The sequence below is a fragment of the Gambusia affinis genome, linkage group LG23 (genome assembly GCF_019740435.1).
Source record: "Gambusia affinis linkage group LG23, SWU_Gaff_1.0, whole genome shotgun sequence".
In the NCBI taxonomy this organism is placed as follows: domain Eukaryota; kingdom Metazoa; phylum Chordata; class Actinopteri; order Cyprinodontiformes; family Poeciliidae; genus Gambusia; species Gambusia affinis.
In genome coordinates this window covers 14,824,352-14,841,758 of record NC_057890.1, presented here as the reverse complement: position 1 = coordinate 14,841,758, position 17,407 = coordinate 14,824,352, and the positions used below count along the sequence as shown (strand labels likewise).

The window sequence follows — 17,407 nt, the reverse complement described above, 5'->3', positions numbered from 1 at the left end:
TCTCTACTACTATAACTCTATTCTCTGATTTAAAACACCTGAATCTAGTAGTTTGGTCATTTGTAGAATTTGATTGTTAAAAATAAACAAAAGAATGAAGATGTTATGACTTTGCTGCCGTTTCTTCGTCCTTCGTAGGAAGACCTGCTGTCTCTGAAGGTCGGGAGTGTTCTTCATCACCTCAGCATCAAGAGAGCCATCCAGGTTCTGCGTCTCAACTCCTATGAACCCAACTGTCTGAGGCGCCGCCCTTCTGATGAGGTATTACGAAACCTGACATTTCTGCTCTGATTCACAGCTTTCTAACATTTCATTTTGTTTGTGCAGAGCAACATCACGCCGGCTGAGATCTCTCGATGGACCAACCACAGAGTGATGGAGTGGCTGCGCTCCGTGGATCTGGCAGAATACGCGCCCAACCTTAGAGGGAGTGGAGTTCATGGAGGACTGATGGTGAAAACTTGAATGTTTTTAGTCAGGAACTTCCAGAATCGAATCGACTAAGTGCTTTGTGTGCGTTTCGAAGGTGTTGGAGCCTCGATTCAACGTGGAAGCGCTCGCCCTCCTGCTCAACATTCCTCCCAGTAAAACCCTGCTGAGACGCCACCTGGCCACACACTTCCACCTGCTGGTCGGCTCAGAGGCGCAAAGCCTCAAACAGGAATGTCTGGAAAACCCAGATTACAGCGTCCTCACAGCAACCGCTAAGGTTAAGGTAATTAATCACTCTGCAAATCTGCTTCTGGGGTTTAAAGTCTTTTTGGAAAAATTTCACTTGCAGAACTTCCGTTTGTTTCAGCCGAGACGTTCATCTTTTGGTGGTTTTGGCTCTCTGAGGAGGAAACGTCATGACGACGGAGAGGATTACATCTGTCCTATGAACGTGGAGATGCCAAAGAGCAGCAGCTTCCAGAGAAACGTCCGTATCTACGAAGAAACTCTGGACCACTTTGAGCAGGTAGAGAGGTGTTTCCACTGCAAATCATTCTAGATTAGGTTTACTAGACATAATCTGAGCCATGTCTCCTTTTCCACGCAGATGGAGGATTCTGAAGGAACAGTCAGAGAGATTGGAGCGTTTTCAGAGGGAATCAACAACCTGACGGTATGAGGCCTAGCTGATCTGCTAGTATAACGTTTCCATATTTACTGGAAATATGAAATGTTACTTTGTTTGTTTCAGAGCATGCTGAAGGAGGATGAGCTGTTCCAGGTGATCTCAATTTGTCCCTCTGAGGACAAAACAGAAACTCTCAACTCCTCCTGAGAAGCACGTTACATCTGACCAAAATATTTAGTCTCCATACTGTATTTATTGAGGTTTCTCACAATATGCATGAAAATTGTTATTTTGTTTGCAGTAGAGGAGGCTGATTTGTTACAAAAATGTAGGTTCGGCAGCTTCCTGTGGAGTAGTTCTGAGCAGTCATTGTATTACCTGCAATAGAGTTTAGTTTTGAGAATCAGGAAAAAATTCACCTTAGAGAAATAATCTGTGTAGTTTCAGGAGTGAATTGTGACTGCTCATCGCTACTCCAAAGAAAAATTTAACATTTGTGCCACTGTAAGCTACATTGAGGTTAAAGGGATAGTACTGACTTTTTAAAAGTGAGCTTCTGTTAAACTCTAAGCAGTTGGATGTCTTGAGGTAATTTTAAGACAGGACTTGTGTTGAAATGACTGCAGTGTCATGAGAAAGGCAAGAGGCACCTGCTTAAAGTTTAACATGCGTCCATTTAAAAGTCCTGCACTGTCCCTTTAAGCCAAAAACTGTGAAGCAGGAAGTCACTAAGTGAGCAACTTGTAACCAAAGAACTGTTTTTAGAATCCAAATCTTTGAATTTGAATTGTTTTGGTAATAAAAGTGAAGAAATAAATGTTTAAATTCTTTTTTCTGTTCTAGTAGGAGAAGTTGCTGTCCAAAAAACAACCGCAGACATTTCTTCAGTAGCAACAGATTTTTATGCTCCATGTGAAATACAAGCAACCAGATTTACACTTCAGGTAACATTTAGCAAAAAACTGACATGTTCAACTTGGTGACGTTCAAAAGCAATAAAGCAGTGATGACCTTAAACACAAAACAGAGTTCTGCAGGTTTTTAAGGCACTAGATGAACAGCCATAAAGCCACAGCAACCTTGTTCAAATGTCTCAACACCAAACTAAAAATCCCATCTCACCATGATTCCCAACTTCCTGGCCTATCCAACTCTTCCCCCGTGGTTTGGTCTTAGCTGAGATTCCTTTGCATCAATAATATAGCTGTATAAATATTGTTTAAACTGTGCAAATCCCTCTGTTTTAGTGCCTTAAGGGCAGAGACAATAACAAAGCCCTTAAACAACCAAATGGACCGACGTCTAGAAGGTGAACCTGCGGTTGTGGGAGTGGCCCACTTTGTCCAAGTTGGGGTTGCAGGCAAACTGGATCATGGGTGGAGGTCCACACATCAGGATGAGCGTGTCATCACCAGGAGGGGGCAGATGGTTCCTCACCATGTCTTCATTGATGAAGCCCTGGCTGTACTCCCACTCTGAGCACAGAAAAGTTAGAATGTAAGACAGCTTGTTTTTTTACTGACATCTGCTGGTGAAAACATGGAACTGCAACAATTTCAAGTCAACATTTGAAGCTGAATATTTAAAAAAAGTGAGGAATCAAACTACAAATACGTCTTAATAGTTTAGCTGTAAAGAAATATACCTCTGACTTGATCTTTAACCTCATTTATGTCCACTAGATGGTGCCACTTTCCCCACTCAAAGGAAAAACTGCATATTACTATTCATGCTGTGAAATTAACTTTGCTTAGATACATGGTGGGTAAAAATACTAGGATGTAAACCTTGAGTCTTGCATTTTTTTAAACTGGTCAAAATCTGGCAAGTTTACAAAACATTAACTAAAAAAGCTGAACTAAGATTTGCACTTAGCAACAAACTATACATTTCTAGATTGATTTCCACTAGCTTAATTTATGCAAAATGGTCAGAGCATATTAATGTGCAACACTGTACATGAACTGCATATCCTGCATTAAGAGTTCAAGACTCTGTATTTAGTCCTTTGCTTTTTGTTCTCTGATGCACAAATCTGACTTATTCAATTGAAAATATATCACGTCATGATGCGTTTACAGATTTAAATTAATAGTTTTATAGCTAAGTATAGCGTTTGCAGCTCACTTTAACAAGGTTAAGTCTTCTGAACACTGTTCTTAAATGGTTAGTTGACATTTGAAGTGCTTTTAAACCTGACAGATTTACACTCTTCCAGGACTTACTTTCAGGCGCTCTGTCCACTGTGTACCACAGCTTGAATCGGTCTGGATGGTTGGCTTGAATCTCATCCAGTTCGTCTTTCAGCAGGATGTCCTTCTCACTCTGTGGACACAGGAGTTGGGTTATTGTACAACGGTTCCTTCTGATGTGCAGAACATTATTGATAAATTGTGGACCTCACCTGGTTGGCAAACAGCAGATAACACACCGTTTGGTCCTGAGGATCCTTAATGATGGCAGTGATGAGCTGCAGCATGGGGGTGATTCCTGCAGGAAGAACAGGAAAGCCTCTGCTGTTATGAGTAACTACACACAGTTTTTCAATTTAGATAAATATCGGTGACTAAATAATGGAGTCTTTTGTGTTTGAAAGAATCAGCTGATCAGATTAATCTGAACTCTTGAGAATCACAAATGAAAGTTTCTCATGACAAAATCTCTGTACAAGTACCTTACAACTCTGCAGCATCAAATCAGCTCCTCAAGTAATTACGTTGAAAAACTGCATAATACCATCTCTGAAGCAGGTAGGGTGCAGATGTGAGTTTTTCTAACTCACCGGTTCCTCCAGCGATCATGCCCACATGTTTGGCAGTCTTGGTCACAGCTGGAGATTTCTTATCCGCCTGAATGGCAAAAACCCCTGCAGAAACAGCAGCAGTATCAGTTCTCATTCACCAAAGACGAGCAGCTGTTAGCAATGAGGCTAATTCAGCATGCAGGGGCTTTTTATTTCTCTTAAGAGTTTAATTTTCAAGATTTGTACAACAGCTTTCAAACATTCTGTACATTTTAGAATCATCTGTCCAGTTTTATTACAAAAAAAGAATAAACATGGGAAACTCAAACATTTTCCAAAACCTTTTTTATTTTTTTCAAAGGTGAAAATTTATTAAATCAAGCAGGTCTCACCTTTGCCTTTGTAGATGAGAAGACCGCTGGGTCCTCTGAAGTCAATTGTGTCGCCGAGCTTGAGGCTCTCCAAATACTGACTCATCTTCCCACCTTCTGGGAATTTAGGATGAACATTTTTGAAATAAACCTATTAGAGGAAAGCAGATAGAAGACATTTAAATTCATGAAATTCAATAAATAGGCAGAGAAGCGACTTGCTTCTGGTCCTCACCTTCACCACCAGGTCCACAAAGCCTTTGTCATCATCGCTGGAGACGGGCGTGTACGGGCGGACGACGAGCTGCCCGTTTATTTTTGTGGACAGATAGATGTGCTGCCCTGAAGGCGAGAGTAGAGATGGATATCAGTTTTATTTAGCTTTTATAATTCTGAGAAAAGCCACTAAAACTTTAAAAAGTTAGAAACCCTTGAACTTTAAAATAATTTTGCACTTCTGTTATGTAACAGAAGGAAAATGAAAAATGGTTTTTAAAGTTTTTACAATTGAGAATCGGTAAAATGTGAATTTATTAAGTTCCACTTCAATCTAATCCAGGGCAATTCATTTCCTCTAAAAGTTGCTTAATCAAAGAAGAGTCCACCTGCATGTTGTTTTGTTTCTCAGCATAAATACATATTTTCTGTGACGCCTCAGAGGTTTGCTGGAGAACATTACAAAGATCAAGGAAGGAGATTCCAAAACTCTTTTAGCACTTTACTCTAGTGAGAGACTCCATCCAACAGAGTGTTGCACTGGGATCTAATCCAAACAGACCTTTGCAATGTTAATACTAGGTAAATGCCCACTAATGAGAATAAATTTGTCGTCATTAATTGGGATATATTATGAAATAAAATTCCAATTAATGGTGTTTAAACACCCCAAAATAGTCCTTATTGTCAGGATTGATAGTTTTACTTTTTTTTCCCAGTTTGGTCAATGAAAACGTCAATAAGTACCATGTGCAGTTTGGTGATACAATCAAATTTCTTTGTGATTAGTGCTTGCATTCCTATTAATGCAGTTGTAATAGGAAAAAATAAGCGGCTCTTATCACAATAGCATGACAAAATATTGTGCTAAAGATTTAAGTCCTTATCGCCCACCTCTACTGCACACATCAGTGTTGTAATGACAATTTATTTCCAATGCTATGAGATGATATGGATATCTATAATAGCAGAGCCAAGAGGCCTTCAGCAACTCTTGTTGTAGATATATGGGTAGAGGAACTCTGTTAAAAGAAATCTACTAGGTGTGCACAAAATCTTGCCTTAGTGGTCGAAATAAAGTCATAAGAAGTGAATACTGTGCGTGAGTTTCTTAACCCAATTACTACTTTCTAATACATACTCTTTTGGCCTAAATTGTGTGTGTGTGTGTGTTTTAGAGGCTCATACTGACCAATAGGCAGGCCGAGGACGTGTTCAGGAGAAGGCAGGGCAAAGCGGAACTTTCTTGTGTCATGACTCACTATCTGAAGCAAACAAAACACAATCAGATCAAATACTTCAGCTGTCACGTGAAAGCACCAGCAGAGTGTGCAGACATTAGCAGACGTCGCTAAACAGCCCCTTTCTTACCTGTTTGTCGATTAACCTGAGCGCATATTTGATGTTGGGGTCCTCTAAGGTGATGGCAGGTCTCCTCTTGGAGAACAGCAGCCTGAAGATGAGGTTGAGGATGCTGTCAAAGCCTCCTCGGATCAGCTGCGAAATGAAGGTCAGACAGCAGACCACCGGCTAGCATTAGCTACAGGCTGTATAGGAGCCCTGCGGGGCGTTGTCACAACTAAAAGTCATCTTAGTTTAATCCCCCCTTAACAGGAGAAATGAGTCACGCAAATTACTACGGGGAGAACGACTGGACTTCATGTGGAAAAACTGCGTTTTGGGTAATGTTAGCTCTGATAAGTTAGCTAAACTTAAACGAGTTAAATAATGTTGCAAAGGAGCAAAAAAAAACTCACCCCAATGATGTAAGACAACATTTTCAGTCCGGTCAGACCACTAGCTTGCTTGTTTATTGAAAGCGCAGCTCGGGAGGAGTGTACCACTGTAACGGTAACGGAAGTTTAGGTCGTTATTATGTGTGAACGTCAAACCACATCCGGTTACAGCTTTTCAAAATTAAAGCATTTGTATATAAAAAACATTTTTCTACGCTGAACTAAGTTCTAAATTAGAAGTGAGAACCAAATGTGCATCAGTAATTTAAAGTAGAAATTAAAGAACATTAATTTAAATAATTTAGCTAAACAGTGAAACCGATTCTTCTTTTCTTGATTATGGAAGCTTGCAAACAACTTCAAGGTATATAATAAAGGTCCTTGAGAGCCCGCATGTTTTAGTTTTCTTCCTGGTTTAACTCACCTGGATCAAATGATAGCTCGTTAGAAGGCCTAAGAAGAACATTGACATGTTGAAAAGTATGTCAATGTTCCAAACCATGCAGGATGCCGGCCCTGATTTAAACCATTTCTGTTAATATCTGATTCTGAAACCCCAAAATTCAGTTTCTCACAAAAATAAAATACTTAATAAATTGAGGAGATATTTTGATAGCCCAAAAGTGAACCAATTGAATCTATGAATTAGTTTTTATTTTCAAGTACATCATGTATAAACATGGGTGAATGAATGCAGTAAGCCTAATGATCAATTTTAACAAAAATAATTGGACTTTTTTAAATATATTCAAGTTTATTCATTTTTATCCACAGTTCATATGTTTTGTTTATAAGTAGAAAAATATTTAAACTATCCGTTAGTTATTCTGAAAGTCAAAGTAGCTTCAACTGAACAGAAAGGCATCTCATTCTGACAACCTCTGCTTGTATAGGAATTTATTCTGTTTGTTTTTGCCTTGTAATTTAAGGATCAATGTATGTCTTTGACTTTCATTTGGTTTATTCATTTACTTTTACACTTTGTTATTTCAGTTTTTCTCTTCCTTTTGTCTTGTATGTAGTTATTTATTTTATGTTCAATGTATTTCAATAAATAAAAATTTTGTTTTGCTGTTTGATTATTCTCGTTTATCTAAGTTTTATATTTGTCTTTGTTTTCATATTGCATAAATCAATGAATTTACTATTTATTATGTCTTTATTTGTTTGGATTTGTTTCTCCTCCATATAATAATTAATTTATTATTTCATAAATAAAATAATAAATTTATGCACGTTGTTGTATAAATTAATCAAAATTGAAGAAAAAATAATTTTACAAAACTTTGTTGTTTATTGTCATTTTTAAATAAGCAATTTATGAATAAGCTTATATTATTTAAAGACAGATCAAAAGACAGATCTATGGACAGTGAAGAGATTTAATAAATGAATGACTAAATTATTCTAAAAATATATTATGGATAGATAATGATAAAACATATAATGCTATTAACATGAGTTTTATTACAGGTTTAGATTCGAACTGTTTCTTTGAAGTTGTGCAGGTTTTACAGGTTTAGCTTTACCCTGTGTTTGGACTGGAAAATGTCAAATCTGGCAGCAGAGGCGAATGGCGCCATTTTTGTTATTAATAAGCGTGACGCGCATGCGTCATGCTGGATATAAATTTGACGCAGCTTTACGTGAGCGTCTTTTAAAAAAGATGCGGCAAACACCCGGCCGCAGTGAGACACGAATCTGTTGGTCTGATGATCTTGAACTTTGGGACCTGGATTAAAAATGATATTTTCGGATCTCCCAAGACGCGGAATCCGAGTGGACGCCCAGCCTTATGACTGAAACCGTTGTGGACCCTATTGAAATCGTGTCATTGTTGATCGAGGCCTAGTATGGCGTCGTGTACTTGACCCATGAGTAGGCCGCAGTGATGGCAAGTAGGCCGCGGGAGCGCCATTTTTGAAATTGCTGCGTTCTTTATTCGGTAAGTTATTTTTCAGAAACCTTATTCTAAGTTGTTTGTCTTTTTCCACCGATGACGTTGTTGCAGGAAGCTGACATTGGTTTCCGATTCGGGAAATGGCAAAAGGGCGATTCCACCTAATTTTTTACTACCAGCCGCATCTTTAATCTACTCTAGTTAAATACTACACTACCTAATCACTTCAACCTGGACTGGATTATTCTGCTCTAATAGCAGAATATTTAAAACCATTTTTAGGATTTGTGAAACTTTTTCTGATTTGTGAAATTTTGATAATGGGCAGTTTTTACCCCCTTCTTAAAATCTCAGTCGCACTTGACTTCAGCTGCTAATTGCAAAAACACAAGAGCCAGACTCTTCAAACTGGATTTGCACGTCCACCTTCGGGGATAAGCGGCTCGCGATTTTACACTAGGTCCTTGCAGGGCTAGCCACAAAGCTGAAGTTGGTATTTGGATTCCAGCTACCGATTTGGGAAATGGCTAAAGGGCGAATCAGCCTAATTTTTCACTACCTTCCGCATCTTTAATCAACTCTTGCAAAACAAACTACAACACTTAGACCAGGGGTCCCCAACTCCAGTCTTCAAGGGCTACCATCCTGCAACTTTTAGATGCATCTCTGTTGAAACACACCTGGCTCACATAAACTGCTCATTACCAGCCTATTGCAGAGCTGATTGGATGCAGGTGAGGGAATTCAGACATTTTGGAGCAGAGATGCAGCTAAAAGTTGCATGTTGGTAGCCCTTGAGGACTGGAGTTGGGGACCCCTGACCTAGACTCTTCAATATTTGACTGGATTATTCTCCTCTAATAGCAGAATATTTAAAACCACGTTTGGGATTTGTGAAACCACAATAAAGGTTGATTTTAGCACTTTTTTGCCTATGGATCACACTTGAATTGCTCCAATTCCAAAACTACAACACCTACTTCAAACCTGAACTAGATTTTTCTGCTTTAATAGCAGAATATTTAAAACCATGTTTCTGATTTGTGAAACTTCAATAAGGGACAATTTTTTTCTTTTCTATCTCTGTCACTAGAACTGCTCTAATTCCCAAACTACAATTCCTAGACTCTTCAAACATGTACTGTATTATTCTCAACTAATGGCAGAATATTTAAAACCATGTTTGTGATTTGTCAAACCTTTTTCTGATTTAGTTCAGGTTTGAAGAGTCTATAAGTTGTAATTTAGGAACAGGAGCAGTTCTAATGTGATACTAATGCAAAATAGTGGTGAAATCAGCCTTTATTGAAGTTTCACAAATCCCAAACATGGTATTAAATATTCTGTTATTAGAGCAGAATAATCCAGTCCAAGTTTGAAGTGTCTAGGTGTTGTAGTTTTTTAGCTACAGTTGATGCGGAAAGTAGTGAAAAATTAGTAGGAATCGCCCTTTAGCCATTTTCCAAATCGGAAGCTGGAATGCGAAACCAATTTCAGCTTCGTTATGTTGCATATGTCTATGTTGCATATGTATTGTGTGTTTGTTTTATATGCGTTTGCTGCATATATAGATGATGCATATATTATGTCTCCAGCTGTGTCATGGTGATTACTCGCTGTCATCTTGTCAATTCATCTAGAGCAGGGGTCTCAAACTCCAGGCCTTGAGGGCCACAGTCCTGCAGTTTTTAGATGTGCCACAGGTACAAAACACTGGAATGAAATGTCTTAATTACCTCCACCTTGTGTAGATCAGTTCTCCTTAATTATTCTATTCAGGTGTGCTGCAGCAGAGGCACATCTAAAACTTGCAGGACTGCGGCCCTCGAGGACTGGAGTTTGAGACCCCTGATCTAGAGTAAAGCAGTCAGTGAACCTTACAGATGTTTTTTGATACTACTGCCCCCAGGTGTTGGTTCAAGTAGTTGTCTGAATGTCTTTAACTTCTGTGATTGGTCAATGTCTTTGGTCCATGCTGGTAGTTCATGTCATTGTTGCTGTTGCCTGTTGTCTTTGCCATTAATAAGTTTTAATGTAGGTCATGTCTGATCAAAGTTTTTATTAGATATTATATATATATATAATAAAAATATTGGTCTTTCAATATTAGTGTTTTCAAAATGCTTAGATTTCTACCTTGTACTTTCTTCAGGCATTAATCTACCGCTTCCTCCTCAAGCGCTCACAGGTTCACTTAGGGACTGTCGACACATTTCCGAACCAAACACTCCTGAGTCCTATTCCTATTCAATATTTTAAATGATTTTAATATTAAATAATATAATGTTTGCTTCAATAGCTTCCAGGTTATGTGCCTCACTGACTCCAAATTAGTGTGAAATTGTTTTACTAAAGTGTGTAGATAAGGCAGACTCATTCTCGCTCCATTTTAGCTCATTTTGTTATTTCTAGCTTCTTTTTTTTTTCTTCTTTTTTTGTTAAAATTTAGTATTTTTGTTTAATAGCTTCTAGGATATGCAACATATTGACCCCATATCAGTGTGAACGTGTTCTACTAAAGTGTGTATTTGTCAAAATTAGCAAAATTTTGACAATTTGCTAAAAAATATAAAAAGCCCCACTTTGCAGTTTTATATTTGTTGAAAAAGTTTAAAATATCCAATAAATTTCATTCCACTTCATGATTGTGTCCAACTTGTTGATTCTTCACAAAATAATACAAATTTTCGATCTTTATGTTTGAAGCCTGAAAAGCAGCAGAAGATTGAAAAGTTCCAGGGGGCCGAATACTTTCGCAAGGCGTTTTATTCTGGTATTAGAGCAGAATAATCCAGTCCAGGTTTAAAGAGTCTAGGTGTTGTAGTTTTGGAGCTGGAGCCATTCTAGTGTGATCCAGAGGCAAAAAAGTCAACCTTTATTGAAGTTTCACAAATCAGAAAAAAGTTTCACAAATCCCAAACATAGTTCCAAATATTCTACTATTGGATCAGAATAATCCAGTCCAGGTTTGAAGTGTCTAGGTCTTATGGTTTTGGAATTAGAGAAGTTTTAATATGATCTAGATAACAAAAAGGGTAGGAGTCTAGGAGTTGTAGTTTTTTAACTAACGTAGATTAAAGATGCAGAAAGTTGTGAAAAATTAGGTGGAATCGCCCTTTAGCCATTCACGAAACATAAGCTGGAATCAGAAATTGAAGCTATTTTGTGTTTTTGAACAGAGCAGCACACAAGGAGAGACCCGACCATGGCCTCTCGGCGGCGGTTTGTTTGGTTGCTGGCGTCCTGAAACATCTGAGGAGATATGATGGCGTCTGGAGCGAGCAGTTGATCGATTATGAATATACTACAATCAAGCTGAGGATTCCCTTCAGTGAAGCTGAGGATCGCTTCCGTCAAGCTGAGGATTCCCTACAAGGTGCCTGGCGGATCCGCCCGACTCATCAAAGGTTGGTTAGGTCAAGCAAGTGTTCCAATGGCGGGTCCAGAAGACATCTCAGGGTAGGAGCTGTTGCGGGTTTTGCTATGCTGCTGATGCTAATGCTGTTTGCTGAAGGCCAACGCTAGGCCTCTTGGTGTGCTGGTTTGGTTTGATTCTCTGCTGAGAGTCGATGAGCTGAGACAGTTTGGAGGCTGTAGGAAGTGATTCAGGTTAACGTACCTACTTATTAGTATTAATATAATGTGGCTATGATGACGGTATAGCTGCATTAGGATGATATTTATCTTTCCAAGGAATATCAAATATGTATTTGGGTGAATATGAGGTCTTTATTTTTCAACATACATAAATTTTTTTTGTACCTACTTTAATATTTAGTTTGACATTTAGGGTCCATACTTTAATAATTCAATAACTCAAACCAATTCAATTTACGTTCAATTTAAACGCGAAAACCGATACATTTTTGCGCCAAAACGACGTGCGGCTTCTTGCGGCCTCGTGCAATTTCGTCATGCGACTTCATTTCTTCTGGACGACAACAAAGAGATCTGCTGGAGCTGGAGGTCGGAGGTCACAGAGGTAATGTTCACACTGTAATCCACCATCTCTTATTTGCAGGTTTCCAGCAGAACTCCATGTTTTCCTTCTGGAGAGGATCAACTGGCACCTGTCCTTCAGTGTTTAAGTTTGTTTTTAACCCATTTTCTCTTCTAGATTAAGCAACTGGCGGACCTTTTGTTGCAAATAACTGTTTTTTTCCTCATAGATAAAGCCACCAAAGGAGCTTTTATTACAACTAACTCTTTTTCTCCTATACTAACACGCCTGGAGCAGCTCTTTTCCTTTTTCTGTCTCTCTTTATTCTGTCCTTTCAAATCCCCTGGGGGTAGTGACAGATGGCCTTTCATACAGAGCCAACTTCTGGTTTTGCTGGAGGGTTCTTCCTGTTAAAGGGAAGTTTATCCTCTCACTGTCACTACATGCATCCTAAATAGGAGGCATTGATTTAGCTTTCTTAAATGTTAACCAGTTTAAGTAATTAGTGCATTGTTTCCCTTTTTTTTTATTTTTTTTATTTGGAAAGTCTTCCTGTTAAAGGGAAGTTTTTCCACTCTCGTTACCACGTGGAACCTCACTAGGAGGCATTATTTAAGTTTATTTATAATTCATTTACATAATTGGTGCAGTTTACATTTTTCTGGAAGTCTTCCTGTTAAAGGGAAGTTTTTTTTCTTTCTACTGTCACTGCATGCATGTTTATTATGAGGCATTGCCTAAGCTTACTTGTATAACTTAACAAATTGGTGCAGTGTTAACTTCTTTTGGAAAGTCTTCCTGTTAAAGGGAAGTTTTTCCTCTCCACTGTCACCAGATGGGATCCTCAGTAAAGGTAATTGCTTTAGCTTAACTTTTTACCAATTTAAATAATTGGTGCAGTGTTAACCTTATTTTGGAAAGTCTTCCTGTTAAAGGGAAGTCCTCTTGGAAAGTCTTGTTACCACATGCATCCTCAGTGTCTGTGGTGGTGGATGATAGTTTTGAGCTCAAGGTTGAGAATTTTAGACCTTGTCAACACTACATGGTACATTGACTGGGAAGATGTAGAAACCGATCAATTTCTGTTGAGATGGAATGAAGACTCTGAAGACACCAGAGGGCCTCAGACTGTGAAAGGTAGAAGTGTGAATCCAAACCCAGGCAAGGCGGTTTGCTATTTCTGGTAGCCACTCCTCAAGGCTATGAAGTCATCGGATGAGTTCAAGGAATTTGTTATCAAACAAGTTCAATGAAGGGACCAATCCATTTAATGCACAATGCTCCACGCAAGAAAAACACGGGAGGCCATTTGATGTTGGTTACAAAAGGGTAAAGGTGTGAAAGCAAGCCCCCTTTCCCCACCTCCAATTCAATTCAGGAGATACAGTTAAAAAGATGGGTCTTGAGCCTAATTTAGCTTGCTGAAGACCCATTCTGCCTGTTAGTTACCCTTCTGTCTGGTTTGTGTGAAACAAACCCCCCCGAAGGGTAGGAGGTTAGTTACCCTTCGGTCGGGTTTGTGTGAAACGAACCCCCCCGAAGGGTAGGAGGTTAGTTACCCTTCGGTCGGGTTTGTGTGAAACGAACCCCCCCGAAGGGTTCGGGGTTAGTTGCCCTTCGGTCGGGTTTGTGTGAAACGAACCCCCCCGAAGGGTTCGGGGTTAGTTGCCCTTCGGTTGGGTTTGTGTGAAACGAACCCCCCCGAAGGGTTCGGGGTTAGTTGCCCTTCGGTTGGGTTTGTGTGAAACGAACCCCCCCGAAGGGTTCGGGGTTAGTTGCCCTTCGGTCGGGTTTGTGTGAAACGAACCCCCCCGAAGGGTAGGAGGTTAGTTACCCTTCGGTCGGGTTTGTGTGAAACGAACCCCCCCGAAGGGTAGGAGGTTAGTTACCCTTCGGTCGGGTTTGTGTGAAACGAACCCCCCCGAAGGGTAGGAGGTTAGTTGCCCTTCGGTCGGGTTTGTGTGAAACGAACCCCCCCGAAGGGTTCGGGGTTAGTTGCCCTTCGGTCGGGTTTGTGTGAAACGAACCCCCGAAGGTAGGAGAGTTACCCCGGGAGGTTTGTGAAACGAACCCCCCCGAAGGGTTCGGGGTTAGTTGCCCTTCGGGTTTGTGAAACGAACCCCCGAAGGTTCGAATGGTGCTTCGGTCGGGTTTGTGTGAAACGAACCCCCCCGAAGGGTAGGAGGTTAGTTGCCCTTCGGGAGGGTTTGTGTGAAACGAACCCCCCCGAAGGGTAGGAGGTTAGTTACCCTTCGGGAGGGTTTGTGTGAAACGAACCCCCCCGAAGGGTAGGGGGTTGGTTAAACTTGCCCCGTCATGTTATTGTCCTCCTGTGTTGTTGACCTTCAGGAACCCTCCTGGATCACTGCCCCAACGACAATGGAAAAGAACCTCATCGCCACCTTGCTGATGGATGACCTTAGTGACCCTACCATCGGGTTCAGCAGTCTTTCTCAAGAAATGTTGCAGGTATTTTGTAAAGGTGTGAAAGCAAGCCCCCTTTCCCCACCTCCAATTCAATTCAGGAGATACAGTTAAAAAGATGGGTCTTGAGCATAATTTAGCTTGCTCAAGACCCATTCTGCCTGCTGGTTACCCTTCTGTCGGATTTGTGTGAAACGAACCCCCCCCCGAAGGGTAGGGAGTTAGTTGCCCTCCCTAATGGGGTTGAAAACTGACCAGTTCTTCAGTCAGGGTTAAACTTGCCCCCGTCATGTTATTGTCCTCCTGTGTTGTTGACCTTCAGGAACCCTCCTGGATCACTGCCCCAACGACAATGGAAAAGAACCTCATCGCCACCTTGCTGATGGATGACCTTAGTGACCCTACCATCGGGTTCAGCAGTCTTTCTCAAGAAATGTTGTAGGTATTTTGTTTTTTAAGTGATAGTTGTGTGTTTTTGAAAAGTGACAATTTCATTCTGAGTTAAGGGTTTTACCTTAAACTTGCACCTGTCCTGTTGTTCTGCAGGATTCCTCCTGGATCATCTTTTTTTTTTCTCAGATTTTGCCCTTCATCGCCCCCCATCCCCATCGCCCCCCTTCATCGCCCCCATCCACCGACGGAGGGAAATGGCAGAACTTAAAACATTCATCAGAACAACTTCAGTTTCCTTTTTCTTTCTACCAAAAACTGGACAAGTATTCAGTCGAATACTTTAGCCTCATCTTGCCATTGTTTTTTTTTTCTTCTCTTTTTAATGGTCAATTTTAATTTTATTTCAGTGTTAAATGTTAGACCTTAATGTTGATTAATTTTTGAGAATGTGTTCTTGCATTATTTTAGCGTTACCATGGTAATGTCATTGATTAGGAGAAGGCTTAGACTGGTTTATTGTGATCTATGTATTTATGCTGCCTGTATTTTCTGTTTGTTGCATTATTTATTTCAACTGTTTTGTTTTCTCAGTTATTTTTCTTTCCATAGATTCTACACTTGGTCTGGTGTTCTGATTGGCTGTGGTTTCTTCCTGGAGGAGGGCATCGGCTGACATGAGTTCACGAACATGGAAAGTTCTCCTGGATCAGTTGACTTGTTGTTGTGTCTCTGCTCTGTCTTCTTTCCCCTCCAGTCGGTCATGGCAGATGGCTGCTGGAACTGAGCCCGGTTCTGGCTCTGGTGGAGGGAACTTCTTCTTCTCCATTGTCACTACATGCGTGTTCTATATGAGGAACTGCTGTAAAGTCAACAACTCAACACAAGCGATTCGCTGTTGTCCCGTGCTTGTCAAGAGGAGTGAATGCCTTAAGTAATGATTCCATACAATCTGCTGGGTTTTATTTAGTACAAACTTTTTAAAAATACTTTTATAATCATCTGAGCTTATTGTACTAGCAATTGGAGTACATGTGATTGAACTAAAATTATTTCAAAGTGCATTGAGATGGCATTTGTTGTGAATTGACAATAAATACAATTTAACTAACAAATGAGACTTAGAAATAAACAATACAAAAACCCCAACAACCAATATAAAAAATTTCAAAATACCAAAAACGGATATCAAAACCCTCAAAAGTAGACATCAAAATATTCAAAACCCTCAAAAGTAGACATCAAAATATTCAAAACCCTCAAAATTAGATATCAAAACATTCAAAAACCTCAAAATTAGATATCAAAAGGGTTAAAAACTTTTAGTTATAACGTTAATTCACAACAATGTTCTTGTCAAGGCATTTTACAAAAAGTCATTTCACTTTATTCTGATTACTATTGATTCATTCATCAGGTTCAGTTAGTTATGCAGTAGTTTAAAAAGTTTGTATAAATAAAACCCAGCAGATTGTATGGAATCATTACTTAAGGCATTCACTCCTCTTGACAAGCATGGGGCAACAGCGAATCGCTTGTGTTGAGTTGTTGACTTTACAGCAGTTCCTCATACAGAACATGCATGTAGTGACAATGGAGAAGAAGAACTCCCCTCCACCAGGATCAAACCTCCAACAGAACCAGAACCGGGCTCAGTTCCAGCAGCCATCTGCCATGACCGACTGGAGGGGAAAGAAGACAGAGCAGAGACACAACAACAAGTCAACTGATCCAGGAGAACTTTCCATGTTCGTGAACTCATGTCAGCCGATGCCCTCCTCCAGGAAGAAACCACAGCCAATCAGAACACCAGACCAAGTGTAGAATCTATGGAAAGAAAAATAACTGAGAAAACAAAATTTAGTTTCTAACTAAACTTTTTAGTTAGAAAAAGCTTAGTTTCTAACTAAACTTCGTGTTTAGTTAGAAACACGAGAGCGCCACCTTCTGGCCTCTCCCCAGATCAGTTCTGGTTAGCGAATGGAACTGTTTCTGGCCTCTCCGCAGATCAGTTCAGGACAGAGAATGGAACTGTTTCTGCCTTTGTTTTTCCCCTCCATGGGCTGCCACCTTATCGTGGTGGAGGGGTTTGAGTGTCCCAGTGATCCTAGGGCTGTTGGAGGCTTCCTCTATTTGGGTCAGGTCTGCCCGACCCAAATAGAGGGCAAACAAGTCCTAGGTGAGGGATCGGACCAAGAGCAGCCCAAAGATCGCTTAGAAATATAAACATAGTGTTCCTGTTTAGAAATGGCGATATAAACAGGGTTCCCGCTTTCAGCCAGAGCTATAGACGGATTTCAGTTTCTCCCAGCGTTTTAGGAGCCTGGTGAGCCACCAAGCTTGATTTTCTTCTCCCATCCAATCTGGTTCCCTCCATCCAACCATCCATCCATCCATACCTCCTGGTTCCCTTCATCCATCCATCCAACCTGGTTCCCTTCATCCATCCATCCAACCTGGTTCCCTTCATCCATCCATCCAACCTGGTTCCCTTCATCCATCCATCCAACCTGGTTCCCTTCATCCATCCATCCAACCTGGTTCCCTTCATCCATCCATACCTCCTGGCTCTCTTCCATTCCTGGGAATTATGTGACCATTGTGATTTCTTTACAGGGATGTTCTCA

General features: G+C 40.2%; 2 protein-coding genes across 3 annotated transcripts in view; one reads left to right on the top strand and one right to left on the bottom strand.

Moving 5' to 3' along the window:
* Positions 1–1,885, top strand: part of LOC122826304 (liprin-beta-1-like) — a 107,061-nt gene extending 105,176 nt beyond the window's left edge. For both annotated transcript variants that reach the window (XM_044108002.1, XM_044108001.1), the window contains 6 exons: positions 139–261; positions 328–453; positions 527–715; positions 800–958; positions 1,040–1,105; positions 1,184–1,885. In XM_044108002.1, the coding sequence (XP_043963937.1) occupies positions 139–261; positions 328–453; positions 527–715; positions 800–958; positions 1,040–1,105; positions 1,184–1,267 (747 nt within the window). In that variant the 3' untranslated portion in view covers positions 1,268–1,885. The remainder of the gene's footprint in view (positions 1–138; positions 262–327; positions 454–526; positions 716–799; positions 959–1,039; positions 1,106–1,183) is intronic.
* A 54-nt stretch (positions 1,886–1,939) lies between these two features.
* LOC122826306 (NADH-cytochrome b5 reductase 3-like) lies at positions 1,940–6,491 on the bottom strand. The gene is made up of 9 exons (XM_044108007.1): positions 6,148–6,491; positions 5,762–5,887; positions 5,583–5,655; positions 4,410–4,516; positions 4,196–4,325; positions 3,843–3,926; positions 3,465–3,550; positions 3,286–3,385; positions 1,940–2,535 (listed from the first exon to the last, which is right to left on the bottom strand). The coding sequence occupies exons 1-9, from the start codon at positions 6,166–6,168 to the stop codon at positions 2,363–2,365; spliced, it is 900 nt and encodes a 299-aa protein (XP_043963942.1). The 5' UTR covers positions 6,169–6,491; the 3' UTR covers positions 1,940–2,362.
* Positions 6,492–17,407: the final 10,916 nt, after the last annotated feature.